The sequence below is a fragment of the Scyliorhinus torazame genome, chromosome 5 (genome assembly GCF_047496885.1).
Source record: "Scyliorhinus torazame isolate Kashiwa2021f chromosome 5, sScyTor2.1, whole genome shotgun sequence".
In the NCBI taxonomy this organism is placed as follows: domain Eukaryota; kingdom Metazoa; phylum Chordata; class Chondrichthyes; order Carcharhiniformes; family Scyliorhinidae; genus Scyliorhinus; species Scyliorhinus torazame.
The window spans coordinates 150,251,760-150,274,022 of NC_092711.1; the positions used below are offsets into that span (position 1 = coordinate 150,251,760).

The 22,263-nt window shown below is 50.9% G+C and overlaps 1 protein-coding gene across 1 annotated transcript; it reads right to left on the reverse strand.

Moving 5' to 3' along the window:
* Window positions 1–1,147: 1,147 nt before the first annotated feature.
* On the reverse strand, window positions 1,148–20,657 carry LOC140420091 (uncharacterized). The gene is made up of 2 exons (XM_072504112.1): window positions 20,511–20,657; window positions 1,148–9,125 (listed from the first exon to the last, which is right to left on the reverse strand). The coding sequence occupies exon 2, from the start codon at window positions 8,793–8,795 to the stop codon at window positions 7,953–7,955; it is 843 nt and encodes a 280-aa protein (XP_072360213.1). The 5' UTR covers window positions 8,796–9,125; window positions 20,511–20,657; the 3' UTR covers window positions 1,148–7,952.
* Window positions 20,658–22,263: the final 1,606 nt, after the last annotated feature.

Genomic DNA, 22,263 nt, shown 5'->3' on the forward strand with positions numbered 1-22,263 from the left:
GTCTATAAACAGGTCCCCCATCCTCCTAATACCTGCCCTATACCAGCCTTGGTACCCCCCATCCATCCTACCCGGAGCAAATCTGTGGTTATTCCGTATCGGGGTCCACACAGAGGCCCCCTCTTCTCCCCTGTGTCTCATCCACTGCCCCCAGGTCCTCAGTGCCGCCGTCACCACCGGACTTGTGGTGTATCGCGCCGGCGAGAACGGCAGGGGAGCCGTGACAACTGCCCCTAGACTGGTGTCTCTACACGACGCCGCCTCGAGCCGCCCCCTCCTCCATCATCCATTTCCTAATCATGGCCACTATGCTCCAAGAATACCCTTTTGACTCACGGGGTTTTATTCGCCCACACAAATCCGGTAACAATCTTATTCACCCGCTGAAAGAAGGACTTGGGGATGAAAATGGGGAGGCACTGAAATACGAAGAGGAACCTGGGGAGAGCCGTCACCTTCACAGTCTGCACCCGTCCCGCCAGGGAAAGCAGGAGCATATCCCACCTCTTAAACTCTCCCTTCATCTGCTCCATTAGCCGGGTTAAGTTGAGCCTGTGCAGGGCATCCCAGTTGCTGGCCATTTGTATCCCCAAGTACCAAAGGCTCTTCTCCACTATCCTGAGCGGGAGCTCCCTCAATCTCTCCTCATGACCCCTACCGTGGACCACGAACAGCTCACTCTTCCCCACGTTCAACTTATACCCCGAGAACCTCCCGAAGTCCCCCAGGATCCGCATGACCTCCCCCATCCCCTCTAACGGGTCCGAAATATACAACAGCAGGTCATCCGCGTAGAGGGAGACCCGGTGCTCCTCCCCTCCCCGCATCAGCCCCCTCCAATCCCTCGAAGTCCTGAGCGCAATGACCAACGGCTCAATTGCCAGGGCAAACAGCAACGGGGACAGGGGACACCCCTGTCTCGTCCCTCGGTGCAGCCTGAAATATTCCGACCTTAGCCGGTTTGTGGACACACTCGCTACAGGGGCCTGGTACAGCAGCTTGACCCACCCTGTAAATCCCTCCCCGAATCCAAACCTGCCTAGCGCCTCCCACAGATACTCCCACTCCACTCTGTCAAAGGCCTTCTCCGCGTCCATCGCAGCCATCACCTCCACCTTACCACCCCCCCCCCCCCCTCCCCCCCCCATCCAAGGGCATCATGATGATATTCAGGAGCCTCCTCACGTTCGTGTTCAGCTGCCTGCCCTTAACAAAACCCATCTGGTCCTCCCCAATCACTCCCGGGACACCGTCCTCTATTCTGGTGGCCAGAACTTTTGCCAACAGCTTGGCATCTACATTCAGGAGCGATATCGGCCTGTGGGACCCACACTGAAGCGGATCCTTCTCCTTCTTCAGGATGAGCAAGGTCAATGCCTGCGACATTGTCGGAGGGAGGGTCCCGTTCTCCTTTGCCTCATTGAAGGTTCTCAGCAGGAGCGGGCTCAGCAGCTCCGAGAACTTTTATAAAATTCTACAGGGAAGACGTCCGGGCCCGGGGCCTTGCCCGACTGCATGCTTGCCAGCACCCTGACTACCTCCTCCAACTCAATCGGGGCCCCCAGTCCCTCCACCCGCTCTGCTTCCACCCTTGGGAACCTCAACCGGTCCATGAACTGCCTCATCCCTGCCCCCTCCCCGGGGGGTACCGACTCGTATAATTTCCCGTGGAACTCCCTGAAGACTTCATTAACCCTCTCTGGGCTCAGCACCATGTTGCCTTCCCTATCCCGCACTCCCCCAATCTCTCTGGCCGCGTCCCTCCTGCGCAGCTGGTGCGCCAGCATCCTACTCGCCTTCTCCCCATACTCATAAACTGCCCCCTTCGCTTTCCTCAGCTGCGCCTCCGCCTTCCCAGTGGTCAGCAAGTCAAACTCCGCCTATAATGTCCGGCGCTTGTTCAACAGCCCCCCCTCTGGGGCCTCCGCGTACCTCCCATCTACGCGGAGTATCTCTCCCACCAGTCTCTCCCTCTCCACCCTCTCCTTCTTCTCTCTATGGGACCTAATGAGATTAACTCTCCCCTAATGACCGCCTTCAGAGCCTCCCAAACCACTGCCACCTTCACCTCTCCGGTGTCATTCGCTCCCACATAATTCTCAATACTCCTCCTTATCCACCCGCACATCTCTTCGTCCGCCAGCAGCCCCACATTCAGTCGCCAGAGAGGGCGCTGACCCCGTTCCACCCCCAGTCGTAGGTCCACCCAGTGCGGGGCATGGTCCGAGACCGCAATGGCCGAGTATTCTACCCCTCCAGGCTCGGGATTAACGCCCTACTCAACACAAAGAGGTCTATTCGCGAATAGACTTTATGGACATGGGAGAAAAAGGAAAACTCCTTCGGCCTTGGCCTCGTAAACCTCCAGGGGTCCACTCCCCCCATCTGGCCCATGAACTCCCACAAGGCCCTGGCCGCCGCCAGCCTCTTTCGCGTTCTGGACTTGGAATGATCCAAGCTCGGATCCAAGACCATATTAAAGTCCCCTCCCATAATCAGGTGACTTATCTCCACGTCCAGGATCCTACCCAACACGCACCTCATAAAGTCCGCATCGTCCCAGTTCGGGGCATATACATTCACTAACACCACCCGGGCCCCCCGCAGCTTGCCACTCACCATTATATACCTGCCTCCCTTGTCCGCCACGATGCTCCCCGCCTCAAACGCCACTCGTTTACTGACCAAAATGGCCACCCCTCTGGTCTTGGAGTCTAACCCCGAGTGAAACACCCATCCTTTCCTTAGCCTCGTCTGGTCTGCGAGCTTTAAGTGCGTCGCTTGCAACATGGCCACGTCCGCCTTCAACCCCTTCAAATGCGAGAGCACGCGGGACCGCTTGACCAGCCCATACAGGCCCCTCACGTTCCACATGATCAGCCTGGTCAGGGGGTTAACCACCCCCCCCATCCCGCCGACTAGCCATCGCCCTTTTTCGGCCAGCCGCGTGCCCCAGTCTCCCTCCTCCAGCTCTCCCCCCGGCGGCACCCCCGCCCGACTCTCCATCCATACCCCTCACCTGGCTGGCTTTGATCTTTATGTCGTCACTGTCTACAGGAATAGTGCCAGAAGACTGGAGGATAGCAAATGTTGTCCCCTTGTTCAAGAAGGGGAGTAGAGACAACCCCGGTAACTAGACCAATGAGCCTTACTTCATTTGTGGGCAAAGTCTTGGAAAGGTTTATAAGAGATAGGATTTATAATCATCTAGAAAGGAATAAGTTGATTAGGGATAGTCAACACGGTTTTGTGAAGGGTAGGTGGTGCCTCACAAACCTTATTGAGTTCTTTGAGAAGGCGACCAAACAGGTGGACGAGGGTAAAGCAGTTGATGTGGTGTATATGGATTTCAGTAAAGCGTTTGATAAGGTTCCCCACGGTAGGCATGGGATTCAGGGTGATTTAGCAGTTTGGATCAGAAATTGGCTAGCCGTAAGAAGACAGAGGGTGGTGGTTGATAGGAAATGTTCAGCCTGGAGTCCAGTTACTAGTGGTGTACCACAAGGATCTGTTTTGGGGTCACTGCTGTTTTTCATTTTTATAAATGACCTGGAGGAGGGCGTAGAAGGATGGGTGAGTAAATTTGCAGATGACACTAAAGTCAGTGGAGTTGTGGACAGTGCGGAAGGATGTTGCAGGTTACAGAGAGACATAGATAAGCTGCAGAGCTGGGCTGAGAGGTGACAAATGGAGTTAAGTGCAGAAAAGTGTGAGGTGATTCATTTTGGAAGGAGTAACAGGAATACAAAGTACTGGGCTAATGGTAAGATTCTTGGCAGTGTGGATGAGCAGAGAGATCTCGGTGTCCATGTACATAGATCCCTGAAAGTTGCCACCCAGGTTGATAGGGTTGTCAAGAAGGCGTTAGCTTTTATTGGTAGAGGAATTGAGTTTCGGAGCCATGAGGTAATTTTGCAGCTCTACAAAACTCTGGTGTGTCCGCATTTGGAGTATTGCGTGCAGTTCTGGTCGCCGCATTGTAGGAAGGATGTGGAAGTATTGGAAAGGGTGCAGAGGAGATTTACCAGAATGTTGCCTGGTATGGAGGGAAGATCTTATGAGGAAAGGCTGAGCGACTTAAGGCTATTTTCGTTAGAGAGAAGAAGGTTAAGAGGTGACGTAATTGAGGCATAGAAGATGATCAGAGGATTATAAAGGGTGGACAGCGAGAGCCTTTTTCCTCGGATGGTGATGGCTTGCACGAGGGGACATAGCTTTAAATTGAGGGGAGATAGATATAGGACAGATGTCAGAGGTAGGTTCGTTACTCAGAGAGTAGTAGGGGCGTGGAATGCCCTGCCTGCAACAGTCGTGGACTCGCCAATATTAAGGGCATTCAAAAAGTAATTGGATAAAAATATGGATGATAAGGGAATAGTGTTGATAGGCTTTAGATTGGTTTCACAGGTCGGCGCAACATCGAGGGCCGAAGGGCCTGTGCTGCATTGTAATGCTCTATGTTCTATGATTGCCAGGTCTCTGACTTCGGGGGCCTCGAGTCCCTCCATGCTAGTACTTTCCGCCTCTGGGCCACCAGGGAAGCAAAGGCCAGAACGTCTGCCTCTTTCTCCTCCTGGATTCCCGGATCCTGCGACAACCCGAAAATCGCCACCTCTGGACTCATTGCCACCCTCGTATTTAATACCTTGGACATGACGTCGGCAAACCCCAGCCAAAATCCCCTCAGCCTTGGACATGCCCAGAACATGTGGACATGGTTCACTGGCCCCCCGCGCACTTCGCACAGCTGTCCTCCACCCCAAAGAATCACTGTCATATGAGCCCGGTGCACAACCTTGAATTGAATCAGGCTGAGTCTGGCACAAGTTGCGGTTGCGTTGACTCTACTCGATGCATTCGCCCAAAGGCCCTCCTCGATCTCTCCCCCCAGCTCCTCCTCCCACTTTCGCTTCAGCTCCTTGGTCTGCATCGCCTCTAATCCCATAAGCTCCTTATAAATGTAAGAAACACTCCCCTCACCTATCCATCCTCTAGAAACCACCCTATCCTGAATCCCCCTTAGCGGCAGGAATGGGAAGGTTGGTACCTGCTTCCGCAAAAAGTCCCGCACCTGCAGATATCGAAATTCATTACCCCCCGCCAATGCAAACTTCTCCTCCAGCGCCCTCATATTCGGAAAGCTCCCCTCTATAAACAAGTCCCCCATCCTCTCAATCCCCGCTCTCTGCCAAATTCGGAACCCCCCGTCCATCCTCCCCGGGGCAAACCGGTGATTATCACAGATTGGGGACAAGACCGATTCTGCCACTGCTCCCACACGTCCCCTCCACTGCCCCCAGACTCTCAAGGCCGCCACCACCACGGGGCTGGTGGAGTACCATGCCGGCGTGAACAGCAGAGGCGCAGTTACCAGCGCCCCCAGACATGTGCACATGCAAGAAGCCGCCTCCATACGCACCCATGCCGACCCCCCCACCTTCCACCAGCCACTTCCTAATCATGGCTATGTTAGCCGCCCAGTAATAGTTGCTAAAGTTCAGCAGCGCCAGCCCGCCCTGACCCCGACTCCGCTCCAGCATTACCCTCCTCACTCGCAGGGACTTGTCCCCCCATACAAAGCCCGCTCTAACTATATTGACACACTTAAAAAAGGACCGCGGGATGAAGATGGGGAGACATTGAAAAACAAACAGGAATCTCGGGAGGACCGTCATTTTCACCGCTTGGACTCTGCCCGCCAGAGACAACTGGAGTGCATTCCATCTCCGGAAGTCATCTTTCATCTGATCCACCAACCGGCCAAGTTCAATTTGTGTAGCCGGTCCCAATCCCTCGCCACCTGGATACCTAGGTACCTGAAACTGTCCCCCTACCACTCTAAACGGCAGTTCCCCCAGTCGCCTCTCCTGGACTACAAACATCTCGCTCTTCCCCATATTAAGTTTGTACCCCGAAAAGCAGCCGAATTCCCCTAAAATTCCCATAATTTCTTCCATCCCCTCAATTGGATTCGAAACGTACAAAAGCAGGTCGTCCGCATACAGCGAGACTCTGTGCTCCCCCCTCCCCTGGACGAGCCCCTTCCAGCCCCTTGAAGTCCTCAGAGCAATTGCCAGTGGCTCTATAGCCAGTGCAAACAGCAGTGGGGAGAGGGGACATCCCGGTCTCGTCCCCCGGTGTAGCCTGAAATATTCCGAAGTCGTCCTGTTTGTCCATACACTTGCCACAGGAGCCTGGTACAGCAACCTGACCCAGTCAATAAAGCCCCTCCCAAATCCAAACCACCCCAGGACCTCCCAAAAATAATCCCACTCAACCCGTCAAAAGCTTTCTCCACATCCATTGCGACCACTACCTCCACCTCCCTACTTTCCGGGGGCACCATGATCACATTTAACAGCTTTCTTACATTGGCCACCAGCTGCCTGCCCTTAACAAACCCCGTCTGATCCTCCACAATGATGTCCGGTACACAATCCTCAATCCTGGAGGACAAAATTTTGGCCAGCAGTTTGGCATCTACGTTCAACAGGGAAATCAGCCCGTAGGACCCACATAGCTCCGGGTCCTTGTCCCGATTCAGGATAAGCGAAATTGTGGCCTGTGACACCATCTGGGGCAGAACCTCCCTCTCCCTTGCCTCGATAAACACCTTCATCAGCACCGGTCCCAATATCCCGGAGAACATTTTATAGAACTCCGCTGGGTACCCGTCCGATCCCGGGCCTTACCCGGCAGCATGGCCTTCAGACCCTCCACTATCTCTTCCAACCTGATCGGGGTTCCCTGTCCTACTACCAGCACCCGGTCCACCTTCGGGAAAGTCAGCCCCTCCAGGAAGTGCCTCATCCCCTCCGGCCCCGCAGGGGGTTCTGACCTGTACAACCTGCTGTAAAAATCCCGAAGCGTCTTACAACCCCTACCGAGTCCCCAACTAAGTTTCCATCCCCGACGCTAACTTTCCCTATTTCCCTACCTGCCTCCCGCTTTCTAAGCTGCTGTGCAAGCATCCTGCTGGCCTTCCCACCATGCTCGTATATCGCCCCCCTCGCCTTTGAGCTATTCCACTGCCCTCCCTGTGGTTAACAAGCCAAACTCCGCCTGTAGCCTCCGCCGTTCCCTTAAATGCCCTCTCTCTGGAGTCTCCGCGTACCTCCTGTCGACTTGTAGAATCTCTTTTACTAGTCGGTCCGTCTCTGCCCTGTCCCTGTGAGCCCGGATCGAGATCAGCTCTCCTCTCACCACTGCCTTCAGCGCTTCCCAGACCACCGCTGCTGAGACCTCCCCTGAATCATTTACCTGCGGGTAATGCAGCATGCATTTCCTCAGCCTCTCGCACACAGCTTCGTCCGCCAACAGCCCGACATCCAACCTCCATTGCGGGCGCTAATTGTTATCTTTACTCACCTGCAGGTCAACCCAGTGTGGAGCATGGTCCGAGATCGTAATCACCGAATACCCAGTGTCCACCACCCCTGCCAGCAAGGCCCTACCCAAAACAAAGAAATCGATCTGAGAGTATACCTTATGTACGTGGGAGTAGAAAGGAAACTCCTTCACCCTCGGCTGCCTAAATCTCCATGGATCCACCCCACCCCATCTGCTCCATGAACCCTTTCAGTTCCTTTGCCATTGCTGGCACCCTGCCCGTTTTCAAGCATGATCGATCCAGGCCGGGATCAATAACTGTATTAAAGTCCCCTCCCATGATCAGTTTGTGCAAGTCCAGGTTCTATTTTCTCTTTTATCAGTTTCTTGGTCCTCCTTTGCTGAATTCTAAAACAAGTTCCCAATCCTCAGGCTTACTACTATTTGGGCCACTTTATGATCCTCTTCCTTTGATCTAATGGAATTGTTAATATTTCTTGTTCGCCACGGTTGCATCACTTTCCCTGTCTCAGAATCCCCGAGAGAGAAAGAGAAGAGAGAACAAAATGCAGCCCTGGATGTAATTGAAGCAGAAACAATAACAGCAAAATCCATCACTGTAATCAATTGTGAACTTGTTGGTGTCTCAGCAGGGACGAGGAAACACAGAATCCCTTCCCACACTGAGAGCAGGTGAACGGCTTCTCTCCAGTGTGAACTCGCTGGTGACTCTGCAGGCTGGATAAGCGAATGAATCGCTTCCCACACTGAGAGCAGGTGAACGGCCTCTCCCCAGTGTGAACTCGCTGGTGTCTCCGCAGGTTGGAGAAGTAAGTGAATCCCTTCCCACACTGAGAGCAGTTGAACGGCTTCTCCCCAGTGTGAACTCGCAGGTGTTTCAGCAGGCTCGATGAAGTAGTGAATCCCTTCCCACACTGAGAGCAGGTGAACGGCTTCTCCCCAGTGTGAACTCGCTGGTGTGTCTGCAGGCTGCTTGACTGAATGAATCCCTTCCCACACTGGGAGCAGGTGAACGGCCTCTGCCCAGTGTGAATTCGCTGGTGTGTCTGCAGGCTGCTTGACTGAGTGAATCCCTTCCCACACTGGGAGCAGGTGAACGGCCTCTCCCCAGTGTGAACTCGCTGGTGTTTCTTCAGATTGGATAACGCAGTGAATTCTCTCCCACACGGCGAGCAGGTGAACGGTCTCTCCCCAGTGTGAATTCGCTGGTGTGACTTCAGGCTGTCCAACCGAGTGAACACCTTCTCACACTGAGAGCAGGTGAATGGCCTCACCCCAGTGTGAACTCGCTGGTGTTTCCTCAAATTGGATAACTCAGTGAATCCCTTCCCACACTGAGAGCAGGTGAATGGCCTCTCTCCAGTGTGACTGCGTCGGTGAACTTCCAGCACAGATGGGGATCTGTATCCCTTCCCACAGTCCCCACATTTCCACGGTTTCTCCATGTTTTGGGTCTCCTCGTGTCTCTCCAGGTCAGGTCAGTTGAAGCGTTGTCCACACACAGAACACGTGTACGGTCTCTCCCCGCTGCAAATTGTGAGATGATTTTTCAGGCTGTGTAACTGGTTAAAGCTCTTTCCACAGTCAGTGCTCTGGAACACTCTCACTCGGGTGTGTGTGTGTCTCGGTGCTTTTCCAGTCACACTGCTGTTTAAACTTTGTTGAAGTCAACAGGTCGGGCAAACATTCCTCCTTCCCGATGTAATGGCCGATGAACCGAGTGACTCTGTCAGATCCAGACGTGATGTTTGAGATTTCTGTCTGTAAATCCTTTCCTTTGGAGTTTACAAAAGACATCAGTCAGTCCAGGATAGAAATTCAGAACAGATTATTTTAATTTCTATGAAACATTCTTTCCTCTCTCATTCCCCAAAAGCTGTAAATCTCCATCCCACACACTCTCCCTCCATTCTCACTCTGCTGTATCTAATATTCACCCTCCCAATTCTCCTGAAGATGCTGATTCAGGCTGATTGACAGATCCATGCTCACTGCTTCCTGTCCTGGACACAGAGACCACAACAAATAGGAGCTGCAGTTGGCCATTCAGCCCATCAAGCCTACTCGACCATTCAATGAGATCATTGGCCGATCTACCTCAGCACCAGTTTTCCACACTATTCCCCCATATCCCTCAATATCTTCAATATCGAGAAACCTATCCCTCTCGGTCTAAAAATACTTGAAGACTGAGGCTCCACAGTCCTCTGGGGTAGAGAATTCCAAAGCTTCACCACATTGTCTTTGAATTCATTGCCGGGGGCAGCATGGTGGCGGTGATTAGCACTGCTGCCCCTCAGTGCCGAGGACCTGGGTTCGATCCTGGCCCCGGGTCACTGTCCATGTGGAGTCTGCACATTCTCCCTGTGTCTGCATGGGTCTCACCCCACAATGTAAAACAATGTGCAGGGTCGGTGAATTGGCCACGCTAAGTTGCCCCTTAATTGGAAAAAAAAGAATTGGGTACTCTAAATTTATTCTTTTTGAAGGACAACCGAGTTTTGCAGCCAGAGGTGTAATTAAAGCATCGTAAAAAGTGTGGGCTAATGGAATGTTGTTTGGATGAAGGGGATTCCCTGTGGAGTTAATTCGATTTCAGCTTGGTAAGATGGTGTCAGTACTGGGAGGAGCCACTGTTTCAGGCTTTTTGCAGCAAAGCAGTGTTTTAGTTGAGAATTAGTTCAAGATGTGAGCAGAGGTCAAGCATCTAAGCTCAGTTGAAAATATATGTTTGCAGCTAGATTGGCAGGTTCTTTCCAAGCAGTTCAGAAGAGTGTCATTCGAAGGCGAGCTGAAACAAGCTGAAACAGCTTCCCAGGTTTCTTCATGGTTCTGACAGGATTCAGATCTTGTCTTTCAAGTGGTGACACAAGATCTCTCTTTTTCAAAGAACATCTGTGTAAAGCATGTATTGCTGAGGGCTAACTGTGTTTAACGGTGGATTGAGAGCTGAGATGGTGTTTTTGTTGTTTGAGTGGGAATAAAGGTAGCAGTTAAGGGTTACTGTATTCACTGTATTGATTAGCATCGTTTAAGGGCTAATTGTCAGCTGTTTTCTGGTGTGATCTTAAACTTATTTTAATATTGTGCCAGTAATAAAGTTTGTTTTCATATAGCACAGCCCTATTTTTTGTGAAATCACTCCTGGAGTGAGGTATCCTTTCCTCACAGTCTTACAAAACACAAATAAAATATTGGGGTTTGTGTCCAGTATCCGAGCCACTATTGGGGTCTAGTCTGGGGTCATAACAGTGAGGAGGTGGGTTATATGGATGTTTAGCGAACTTCGTACCCGAGGAGCAGAGATTTTACCTTCTTTCCAGCCCCACAGCAATGTCAGACTAGAATCAACAACCTTTTTGTGCCGAGGACGATCCTACACCTGGTGTCCACTTGCACCACAGGGAGCATCGTAATCGCAGACCTTCCCCCGTTTGTCTGGAGTTTCTGCTAAAGGGCTCACCCCCAGGTCGAGAATGTGGAGGTTTGGAGCCTCCCCGAGTTCATTTTTCTGCACTTTCGGGAAGAGTTTGAGTTCCTCCTTTTGGTTAACTCGACCCCTGGGATTTCCCCGCTCCATTTTGTGGGATACGTGTAAAGTTTATGCTCAGGGCTGGTCATTTCTTACACTGCTAATAAAAGGTGCAGGATGCTGGAGAACCAGCGGCGTCTGGAGGTTTGTTTGGCGAAGATGAGGAGAATTATAAGAAGCTTCCTAGTAAGCTATTGCTGAAGGAGGTTAACGCAGCAAGAGTGGTTTTGGGCTCCCTGTTTACTCAGCAGGCCGAGAAAAGTTGAACGTTTGTGAGGTCGAAGTTTTCGAGTTTGGGAATAAGCCGAGCAAATACATGGCCTGTTTGACAAAGAAAAAGGCCGACTTTAGAGCGAATCCCTCTGTGTGGCTTGGGGGATGGAAAAGGGTCATGAAGACGGAGGAGATAAACAGGGATTTGGGGAATTCTATGCAGGATTACACAAGTCTCAGCAGTCTGGTGATGTGTTGATGGGTGTGGAGCATTCTTTCTCTTCCCTGAAGCTTCTGGAGGCCTCAGAAAATCTTCATGAGACAGCTGGTTTGTAATGCAGAACAAGGCCAGCAGCGCGGGTTCAATTCCTGTACCGGCTAAGAATTCTGAATTCTCCCTCTGTGACCCAAACAGGCGCCTGAATGTGGCGACTTGGGGCTTTTAATTGCAGTGTTAATGCAAGCCTACTTGTGACAATAAAAGATTATTATATTATTTCTAGGGAACAGGTATCAAAGGCCAAGAAGGAGATGCAGCCGGGTAAAGCCCCGGGACCGATGATGGCTGTGGGTGTGACTTTTATCAGTGGACTGAGGATTTGTGTTGGACCCATTGGTAGATATGTGTTGTTACTCTTTTGACTTGGGGATGCTGCCACCGACTCTTCGTGAGGTGAATATCTCTTGGATTCTGAAGGTGGGCAAGGACTCAGAGGAGTGGGCCTCTTATTGGCCAATCTCTCTTTTGAACGTGGACTTGAAACTGCGATCTTAAGTTTTGGCGATAAGGCTGGAGGACATCCTTCTGACAATCGTGCGGGAGGACCAGACTGGGTTTATAAGGGGAAGATTTTCCAGTAACAATGTTGGAAGGTTGCTGAATGTGATTCAGGCTTTTCATAAATATGCATTGGATGGGCTGGTGATCTCCTTCAATGCAGAGAAAGTTTTTGCTTGAGTTGAGTGGAATTATCTGGTGTATCCACTGCGAGGCTTCAGGTTGGGTGAGGATTATATTGAGTGGATTCAATTGTTACATCACAGACCGGCAGCGGCGGTGCTTACCAATGGTATAAGATGTTGAATTTTGAGCTTCAGAGAGGGACTAGACTGGGCTGCCCTCTGTCCTCCTTGCTGTTTGCGTTGGCCATTGAGCCCTTGCCAGAGGATCTGATCTAATATCCTCCGAGGGGTGGAGTGAGGCAGAACAAGATCACTCTGTGTGCAGATGACGGGCTGCTGTTTGTGTTGAACCCAGTGTTTCAGTCCCAGACATTATTGGAGTAGTGGATAGATTTAGTGACTTCTCTCGTATCGAGATCAATTTTACTGAGTCTGAGCCCATGCCGGTGGGAGGGGTTGAGGGGTCAGCTCCCTCCTCTGGCTATCTTCCCCTCAGATGCCCCCCCACGCCATTTAAAATCCAGGGAATGTCAATGGCCCCCCCCCCCTCTTTCAGACAGCTATGTGGGGCCAACTTTCCACAGCTGATGATGACTATTAGGTGGGACCTTGCCCGGTGGTCGGCTCTTCCGATTTCATGGCGAGGGAGGATCGCCTTCATTAAAATGAATGTGTTGCCCAGACTGTTGTACCCTCTGCAGATGCTGCCTATACTGCTGTCAACCAGAGTCGTTAGGGGAATTAAACAAATCAGGACAGGACCTACTCAGTTAATGGTAGGGAGTTGGGGAGAGTTACAGAACAAAGATATCCAGGAGTACAGGTTCATAGCTCCTTGTAGGCGGAGTCGCAGGTGGACAGGATGGTGAAGAAGACATTCAGTATGCTCAGTTTTATTGGTTAGAATATTGAATACAGGAGTTGGGATGTCTTATTGAAGTTGGACAAGACATTGGTAAGACCGCACATGGATAGGCTGGGACATAAATAAGGTATATAGTCAACATCTTTTCCCTAATGTAGAGGAGTCTAGAACTAGAGGGCATAGGTTTAAGATGAGAGAAGAGAGATACAAAAGAGACCAGAGGAGAAGTTTCTTCACACAGAGGGTGGTGAACATCTTGACTGGGCTGCCAGAGTCAGTGGTAGAGGCGGGTACAATTTTGTCCTTTAACAAGCAGTTAGACAGTTACATGGGCAGGCTTGGTATAGAGGGATATGGGCCAAATGCTGGCAAGTGGGACTAGTTTAGTGATAGAGACTGGGCGGCATGGACAAGCGGGGCCGAAAGGCCTGTTTCCATGCTGTAAATATCTATGACTCTACCTGGAACAAAAAGAAACCTTGCCTCAAGTTTGTTGAGCTCCAATCACCAGGAGCTCAGGGAGGGTATGGTCTCCTGAAAATCAGGCTTCATCAATTGGTCTCTCGTCTTAGGTTTTTAAGGGATTGGGTTAGGATGGAACCAACATTCATTTGGCTCAATACAGAAGCAGACCAGTCAGTTCTCCCTCGATCCAAAACCAGCATAGGCTGATTATGGAATGCATCTCCATGCAATTTTTAATGTCTGTAATTCATTCTGAGTCTGATGCATTGGATAAAGTATGGGACTCATATCTCAAATACATAGGCTCCAATTTGACTGACTTGCTCCTTCTGGACTTCCCATGAGTGAATTCAATTTAACTTAGGCCGGGAGTAGGGCACAGTGGTTAGTACTGCTACCTCAGCGCCAGGGACCCAGGTTCAAATCCAGCCTTGGGTAGCTGTCTGTATGGAGTTTGTGTATTCTCCTTGTGTCTTTGTGTGTTTCCTCCGGGTGCTCTAGTTTCCTCCCACTGTCCAAAGATGTGCAGCAAAAGTGGATTGGTCATGCTAATTTGCCCCTTAGTATCCAAGATGTGTATGTTAGGTGAGTTGACCATGTTCAATGCACCGGGTTAAGAGGATTGGATGGGGAGTGGGCTTCAGTGAAATGCTCTTTCTGAGGCTCAGTGCAGATGCGAAGGGGCGAATAGCCTTCTGCACTACAGGAGTTCTATGTCATCTATGTTGTGTTATTCATTTTAATTTTATTATGCTGTTTGTCTGTTGGTGATATTTTTGGGTTTACAAACTGAATTGTTATATAATCTTACCCTCTTTCCCCACTCACTGCTCTTTTTTTTTTATTAAATATTTTATTGAAAATTTTTGGTCAACCAACACAGTACATTGCGCATCCTTTACACAATATTATAACAACACAAATAACAATGACCTATTTTATAAACAAAAAATGAATAAATAATAAATAACAAAAATGAAAACTAGCCCTAATTGGCAACTGCCTTGTCACAAGTAACACTCTCCAAAAATATAATTTAACAGTCCAATATATAATTATCTGTAGCAACGACCTATACATACTACACAGTATATATTAACAACCCTGAGAGTCCTTCTGGTTCCTCCTCCCCCCCCCACCCCTCCCCCCCCCCCGATCCTGGGCTGCTGCTGCTGCCTTCTTTTTCCCATTCCGTCTATCTTTCTGCGAGGTATTCGACGAACGGTTGCCACCGCCTGGTGAACCCTTGAGCCGACCCCCCTTAGGACAAACTTAATCCGCTCTAGCTTTATAAACCCCGCCATGTCATTTATCCAGGTCTCCACCCCCGGGGGCTTGGCTTCTTTCCACATTAGCAATATCCTGCGCCGGGCTACTAGGGACGCAAAGGCCAAAACATCGGCCTCTCTCGCCTCCTGCACTCCCGGCTCTTGTGCAACCCCAAATATAGCCAACCCCCAGCTTGGTTCGACCCGGACTCCTACTACTTTTGAAAGCACCTTTGTCACCCCCATCCAAAACCCCTGTCGTGCCGGGCATGACCAAAACATATGGGTATGATTCGCTGGGCTTCTCGAGCACCTTGCACACCTATCCTCCACCCCAAAAAATTTACTGGGCCGTGCTCCAGTCATATGTGCCCTGTGTAATACCTTAAACTGAATCAGGCTTAGCCTGGCACACGAGGACGACGAGTTTACCCTGCTTAGGGCATCTGCCCACAGCCCCTCCTCGATCTCCTCCCCCAGCTCTTCTTCCCATTTCCCTTTTAGTTCATCTACCATAGTCTCCCCTTCGTCCCTCATTTCCCTATATATATCTGACACCTTACCATCCCCCACCCATGTCTTTGAGATCACTCTGTCCTGCACCTCTTGTGTCGGGAGCTGCGGGAATTCCCTCACCTGCTGCCTCGCAAAAGCCCTCAGTTGCATATACCTGAATGCATTCCCTTGGGGCAACCCATATTTCTCGGTCAGCGCTCCCAGACTCGCGAACTTCCCATCCACAAACAGATCTTTCAGTTGCGTTATTCCTGCTCTTTGCCACATTCCATATCCCCCATCCATTCCCCCCGGGGCAAACCTATGGTTGTTTCTTATCGGGGACCCCCCCCAAGGCTCCAGTCTTTCCCCTATGCCGTCTCCACTGTCCCCAAATCTTCAGTGTAGCCACCACCACCGGGCTTGTGGTGTAGTTCCTCGGTGAGAACGGCAATGGGGCTGTCACCATAGCCTGTAGGCTAGTCCCCCTACAGGACGCCCTCTCTAATCTCTTCCACGCCGCTCCCTCCTCCTCTCCCATCCACTTACTCACCATTGAAATATTAGCGGCCCAATAATACTCACTTAGGCTCGGTAGTGCCAGCCCCCCCCATCCCTGCTACGCTGTAAGAATCCCTTCCTCACTCTCGGGGTCTTCCCGGCCCACACAAAACCCATGATGCTCTTTTCAATCCTTTTAAAAAAAGCCTTCGTGATCACCACCGGGAGGCACTGAAACACAAAGAGGAATCTAGGGAGGACCACCATCTTAACCGCCTGCACCCTCCCTGCCATTGACAGGGATACCATATCCCATCTCTTGAAATCCTCCTCCATCTGTTCCACCAACCGCGTTAAATTTAACCTATGCAATGTGCCCCAATTCTTAGCTATCTGGATCCCCAGGTAACGAAAGTCCCTTGTTACCTTCCTCAATGGTAGGTCCTCTATTTCTCTACTCTGCTCCCCTGGATGCACCACAAACAACTCACTTTTCCCCATGTTCAATTTATACCCTGAAAAATCCCCAAACTCCCCAAGTATCCGCATTATTTCTGGCATCCCCTCCGCCGGGTCCGCCACGTATAGTAGCAAATCGTCCGCATACAAAGATACCCGTTGATCTTCTCCTCCCCTAAGTACTCCCCTCCACTTCTTGGAACCCCTCAACGCTATCGCCAGGGGCTCTAGCGCCAGTGCAAACAATAATGGGGACAGAGGGCATATCCCTGCCTTGTCCCTCTATGGAGCCGAAAATATGCAGATCCCCGTCCATTCGTGACCACGCTCGCCACTGGGGCCCTATACAACAGCTGCACCCATCTAACATACCCCTCTCCAAAACCAAATCTCCTCAACACCCCCCACAAATAATCCCACTCCACTCTATCAAATGCTTTCTCGGCATCCATCGCCACTACTATCTCCGTTTCTCCCTCTGGTGGGGCCATCATCATTACCCCTAACAACCTCCGTATATTCGTGTTCAGCTGTCTCCCCTTCACAAACCCAGTTTGGTCCTCGTGGACCACCCCCGGGACACATTCCTCTATTCTCATTGCCATTACCTTGGACAGGACCTTGGCATCTACATTTAGGAGGGAAATAGGTCTATAGGACCCGCATTGTAGCGGGTCCTTTTCCTTCTTTAAGAGAAGCGATATCGTTGCTTCAGACATAGTCGGGGGCAGTTATCCCCTTTCCTTTGCCTCATTAAAGGTCCTCGTCAGTACCGGGGCGAGCAAGTCCACATATTTTCTATAGAATTCGACTGGGAATCCATCCGGTCCCGGGGCCTTTCCCGCCTGCATGCTCCTAATTCCTTTCACCACTTCTTCTACCTCGATCTGTGCTCCCAGTCCCACCCTTTCCTGCTCTTCCACCTTGGGAAATTCCAGCCGATCCAAGAAGCCCATCATTCTCTCCCTCCCATCCGGGGGTTGAGCTTCATATAATTTTTTATAAAATGTCTTGAACACTCCATTCACTCTCTCCGCTCCCCGCTCCATCTCTCCTTCCTCATCCCTCACTCCCCCTATTTCCCTCGCTGCTCCCCTTTTCCTCAATTGGTGTGCCAGCAACCTGCTCGCCTTCTCCCCATATTCGTACTGTACACCCTGTGCCTTCCTCCATTGTGCCTCTGCAGTGCCTGTAGTCAGCAAGTCAAATTCTACATGTAGCCTTTGCCTTTCCCTGTACAGTCTCTCCTCCGGTGCTTCCGCATATTGTCTGTCCACCCTCAAAAGTTCTTGCAGCAACTGCTCCCATTCCTTACTCTCCTGCTTCCCTTTATGTGCCCTTATTGATATCAGCTCCCCTCTAACCACCGCCTTCAACGCCTCCCAGACCACTCCCACCTGGACCTCCCCATTATCATTGAGTTCCAAGTACTTTTCAATGCACCCCCTCACCCTTAGACACACCCCCTCATCTGCCATTAGTCCCATGTCCATTCTCCAGGTGGGCGCCCTCCTGTTTCCTCCCCTATCTCCAAGTCCACCCAGTGTGGAGCGTGATCCGAAATGGCTATAGCCGTATACTCCGTTCCCCTCACCTTCGGGATCAATGCCCTCCCCAGCACAAAAAAGTCTATTCGCGAGTAGACTTTATGGACATAGGAGAAAAACGAGAACTCCTTACTCCTAGGTCTGCTAAATCTCCACGGGTCTACACCTCCCATCTGCTCCATAAAATCTTTAAGTACCTTGGCTGCTGCCGGCCTCCTTCCAGTCCTGGACTTCGACCTATCCAGCCCTGGTTCCAACACCGTATTAAAATCTCCCCCCATTATCAGCTTTCCCATCTCTAGGTCCGGAATGCGTCCTAGCATCCGCCTCATAAAATTGGCATCATCCCAGTTCGGGGCATATACGTTTACCAAAACCACCGTCTCCCCCTGTAGTTTGCCACTCACCATCACGTATCTGCCCCCGTTATCCGCCACTATAGTCTTTGCCTCGAACATTACCCGCTTCCCCACTAATATAGCCACCCCCCGTTTTTCGCATCTAGCCCCGAATGGAACACCTGCCCCACCCATCCTTTGCGTAGCCTAACCTGGTCTATCAGTTTCAGGTGCGTTTCCTGTAACATAACCACATCTGCCTTAAGTTTCTTAAGGTGTGCGAGTACCCGTGCCCTCTTTATCGGCCCGTTCAGCCCTCTCACGTTCCACGTGATCAGCCGAGTTGGGGGGCTTCCTACCCCCCCCCCTTGTCGATTAGCCATCACCTTTTTCCAGCTCCTCACCCGGTTCCCACGCAGCTGTATCTTCCCCAGGCGGTGCCCCCCCGCCCATCCTCTCCCATACCAGCTCCCCCCTCTCCACAGCAGCAGCAACCCAGTAATTCCCCCCTCCCACCGCCCCCGCTAGATCCCCCGCTAGCGTAATTACTCCCCACATGTTGCTCCCAGAAGTCAGCAAACTCTGGCTGACCTCGGCTTCCCCCCGTGACCTCGGCTTGCACCGTGCGACGCCCCCTCCTTCCTGCTTCTCTATTCCCGCCATGATTATCATAGCGCGGGAACCAAGCCCGCGCTTCTCCCTTGGCCCCGCCCCCAATGGCCAACGCCCCATCTCCTCCACCTCCCCTCCTCCCCCCATCACCACCTGTGGGAGAGAGAAAAGTTACCACATCGCAGGATTAGTACATAAAACCCCTCTTTGCCCCCCACATTCGCCCCACCACTTTGTTTGAACGTTCTTTTTAATAACCCGCTCATTCCAGTTTTTCTTCCACAATAAAAGTCCACGCTTCATCCGCCGTCTCTAAGTAGTGGTGCCTCCCTCGATATGTGACCCACAGTCTTGCCGGTTGCAGCATTCCAAATTTTATCTTCTTTTTATGAAGCACCGCCTTGGCCCGATTAAAGCTCGCCCTCCTTCTCGCCACCTCCGCACTCCAGTCTTGATAAACGCGGATCACCGCGTTCTCCCATTTACTGCTCCGAGTTTTCTTCGCCCATCTAAGGACCATTTCTCTATCCTTAAAACGGAGGAATCTCACCACTATGGCTCTGGGAATTTCTCCTGCTCTCGGTCCTCGCGCCATCACTCGGTATGCTCCCTCCACCTCCAACGGACCCGCCGGGGCCTCCGCTCCCATTAACGAGTGCAGCATCGTGCTCACATATGCCCCGACGTCCGCTCCCTCCACACCTTCAGGAAGACCAAGAATCCTCAGGTTGTTCCTCCTTGCGTTGTTTTCCAGTGCCTCCAACCTTTCCACACATCGTTTCTGATGTGCCTCCTGCATCTCCGTCTTCACCACCAGGCCCTGTATATCGTCCTCATTCTCGGCTGCCTTTGCCTTCACGACCCGAAGCTCCCGCTCCTGGGTCTTTTGTTCCTCCTTTAGCCCTTCGATCGCCTGTAATATCGGGGCCAACAGCTCTTTCTTCATTTCCTTTTTGATCTCTTCCACACAGCATTTCAAGAACTCTTGTTGTTCAGGGCCCCATGTTAAACTGCCACCTTCCGACGCCATCTTGGTTTTTGCTTGCCTTCCTTGCCGCTGTTCTAAAGGATCCACTGCAATGTGGCCACTCTCTCCTCCTTTTTCCATCCATATCCAGGGGGGATTCCCTTCTGGTTTACCGCACAGTGTTTTTAGCCGTCAAAATTGCCGTTGGGGCTCCTATCAAGAGGCCAAAAGTCCGTTTCACAGGAAGCTGCCGAAACATGCGACTCAGCTGGTCATCGCCGCACCCGGAAGTCCCCACTCACTACTCTAACCCGTTAACTGGTTCTTCAATTGATCTGGCATTTCATCTCGAGGCTCTGGTCCCTCAAATATCCTGTTCCAAATTAATTCTGCAATGTGTTGCTTGGATTGATGTTGGCAATATCTCCTATTCCGCTTTGTGCCCATTTGCCACAATTTTTTTCTGTTACTCTGTTGCATTCATTGTTTGAAAATTATTTAAAACTTAACAATTTATTAAAAATCTGTCCAACTCATCCGTGAATATATTCAATGACCCCCCACACCCCACTGGTCCCTGTGGAAGAGAAATCGAGGCTAATAACCCTCCAAGGGAAGAGATGACTGGATTTACTTTCTTACAGAACCATAAATAATATATCTAATCTGTACCATATAACAACACGAGACATATCTCTGTCTGATATTAATTTACTGTCCCCTTAAATGTCAGCCATCACCTGGAGAAACCAGCCCTTTAATTGTGAACATTGGGAAAGAGACCAACCTTTTAGCCAGACAAATAAATGTGTCAAGCTGAGGGAGCAAAGGATGTCAATGTCTTTAAGAGAGAGAGAGAGACCTGGGCCAAGCTTTCCAGAGTCTGCACTCTCCCTGGATTCACTTCCTTTCCCTTCAGTTGCTGCAAGTGACCAATTGAAGGTCAGAATGAGAAAAGAAATGGAAAGGGGGAGAAAATAAAGTGTTTTACTCACAGATGTTGGAGACAGGAGGAAGTTTTCAGCTGTGTGAGGCCCCAGTTTTGCTCACTGGATGGTGGAAAAGAGTCCTTCCGGTTCACCAACTCTTCCCATTGGTCAACAACCTTCCTCCGCCCCACTCATTCTTCCTCCTCGAGACAAGGTTTCCAGGCAACCAGCTGCGGCCAGAACAAGAATACTCTTTGTGATTTCCCCTCCCCCCGGCCCGGGGCTGAGCATGTCCGCGGAAGAGGAGAGATTGCGCATGTGCAAGGGACAGTTCAACCCTGAGCTTCCTGCTGAGGCATTGACCAATGGGAAGGGTAGGATGACCGGAAGTACTCTGGTCCTCCAGCCAATCAGCGCGGGCTTTGTGTGAATGGTTATTGAGCTTCACACAGACTGAAACGTCCTCCTGTCTCCAACATCGTGAGTAAAACACGTTCTTTTCTCTCCCTTTCCATTTCTTTTCTCATTCTCACCTTCAATTGGTCACTTGCAGCAACTCAAGGGAATGGATGAGAATCCAGGGAGGGTACAGACTCTGGAAAGCTTGGTCCAGGTCCCTCTCTCTCTTAAAGACATTGACATTGACATCCTTTGCTCCCTCAGCTTGACTCATTTATTTGTCGAGACCCTCTCTGAAGCTCAAATACGACAACTATAAACCATCCATGAGCCCTGCCCCTGACCAGCCTGTAATGTAACAGGGGCCGGTTTAGCTCAGTTGTTTGGACAGCTGGTTTGTGATGCAGAGCGAGGCTTCAATTCCCGGCTGAGGTTATTCATGAAGGCACCACCTTCTCAACCTTGTCTCTTGCCTGAGGTGTGTTGACCCTCAGGTTAAATCACCACCAGTCAGCTCTACCCCTCAAAGGGGAAAGCAGCCTATGGTCATTTGGGACCTTGGCGACTTTACCTTTAATCTAACAATTGAATCCACTCGATATAATCCTCACCCAATTTGAAGCCTCGAACCGTATGCACCAGATAATCGACTCGAGCAAAAGCTTTCTCTGCATCGAAGGAGATCACCAGCCCATCCACTGTGTATTTCGGAAAAGCCTGAATTATATTCAGCAACCAACTGGAAAGTCTTCCCCCTTATAAACACCGCCCCGCATGATTGTTGGAAGGATGTCCTCCAACCTTCGCGCCAAAACTTTAGATCGTAATTTGAAGTCAAAATTCAAAAGAGATATTGGCCAATAAGACGCACACTGCTCTGGGTCCTTCAGAATCAGAGATAGTAGCCTCCCGAAGAGTCGATGGCAGCATCCCTGAGTCAAAAGAGTGACAATACATACCCATCAATGGGTCCAACAACAAATCCTCAAGCCCCCTATAAAACTCACACCCACAGCCATCCGCTCCTGGTGCTTTACCCAGCTGCAGCTCCTTCATGGCCTTTGAGACCTCTTCCCTAGAAAGGGGAGCATTAAGAGGCTCACACTGGCTTTCTGAGGCCTCCGTAAGCTTCAGGGAAGAGAATAAATGCTCCATATCCAGCAACACTTCACCAGACTTCAGAGACTTTATAATCCTGCATAGAATTCCCCAAATCCCTGTTTATCTCCTCTGTCCTCAAAACCCTTTTCTCTCCTCCAAGTCGCACAGAGCGAATTGTTCCAATGTCGGCCTTTTTCTTTGTCAAACAGGTCAAGTATTTGCTCGGTTTATTCAAACTCGTACAATGTCTGCCTCGCAAACCTTTCTCGACCTGCTGCATCAGTAGGGAGTCCAAAGCCACTTTTGCCGCATTAACCTC

Bases quoted from the DNA above. Each gene is read 5' to 3' on its own strand.
- LOC140420091 (XM_072504112.1), bottom strand. From the start codon at position 8,795: ATGGAGAAACCGTGGAAATGTGGGGACTGTGGGAAGGGATACAGATCC.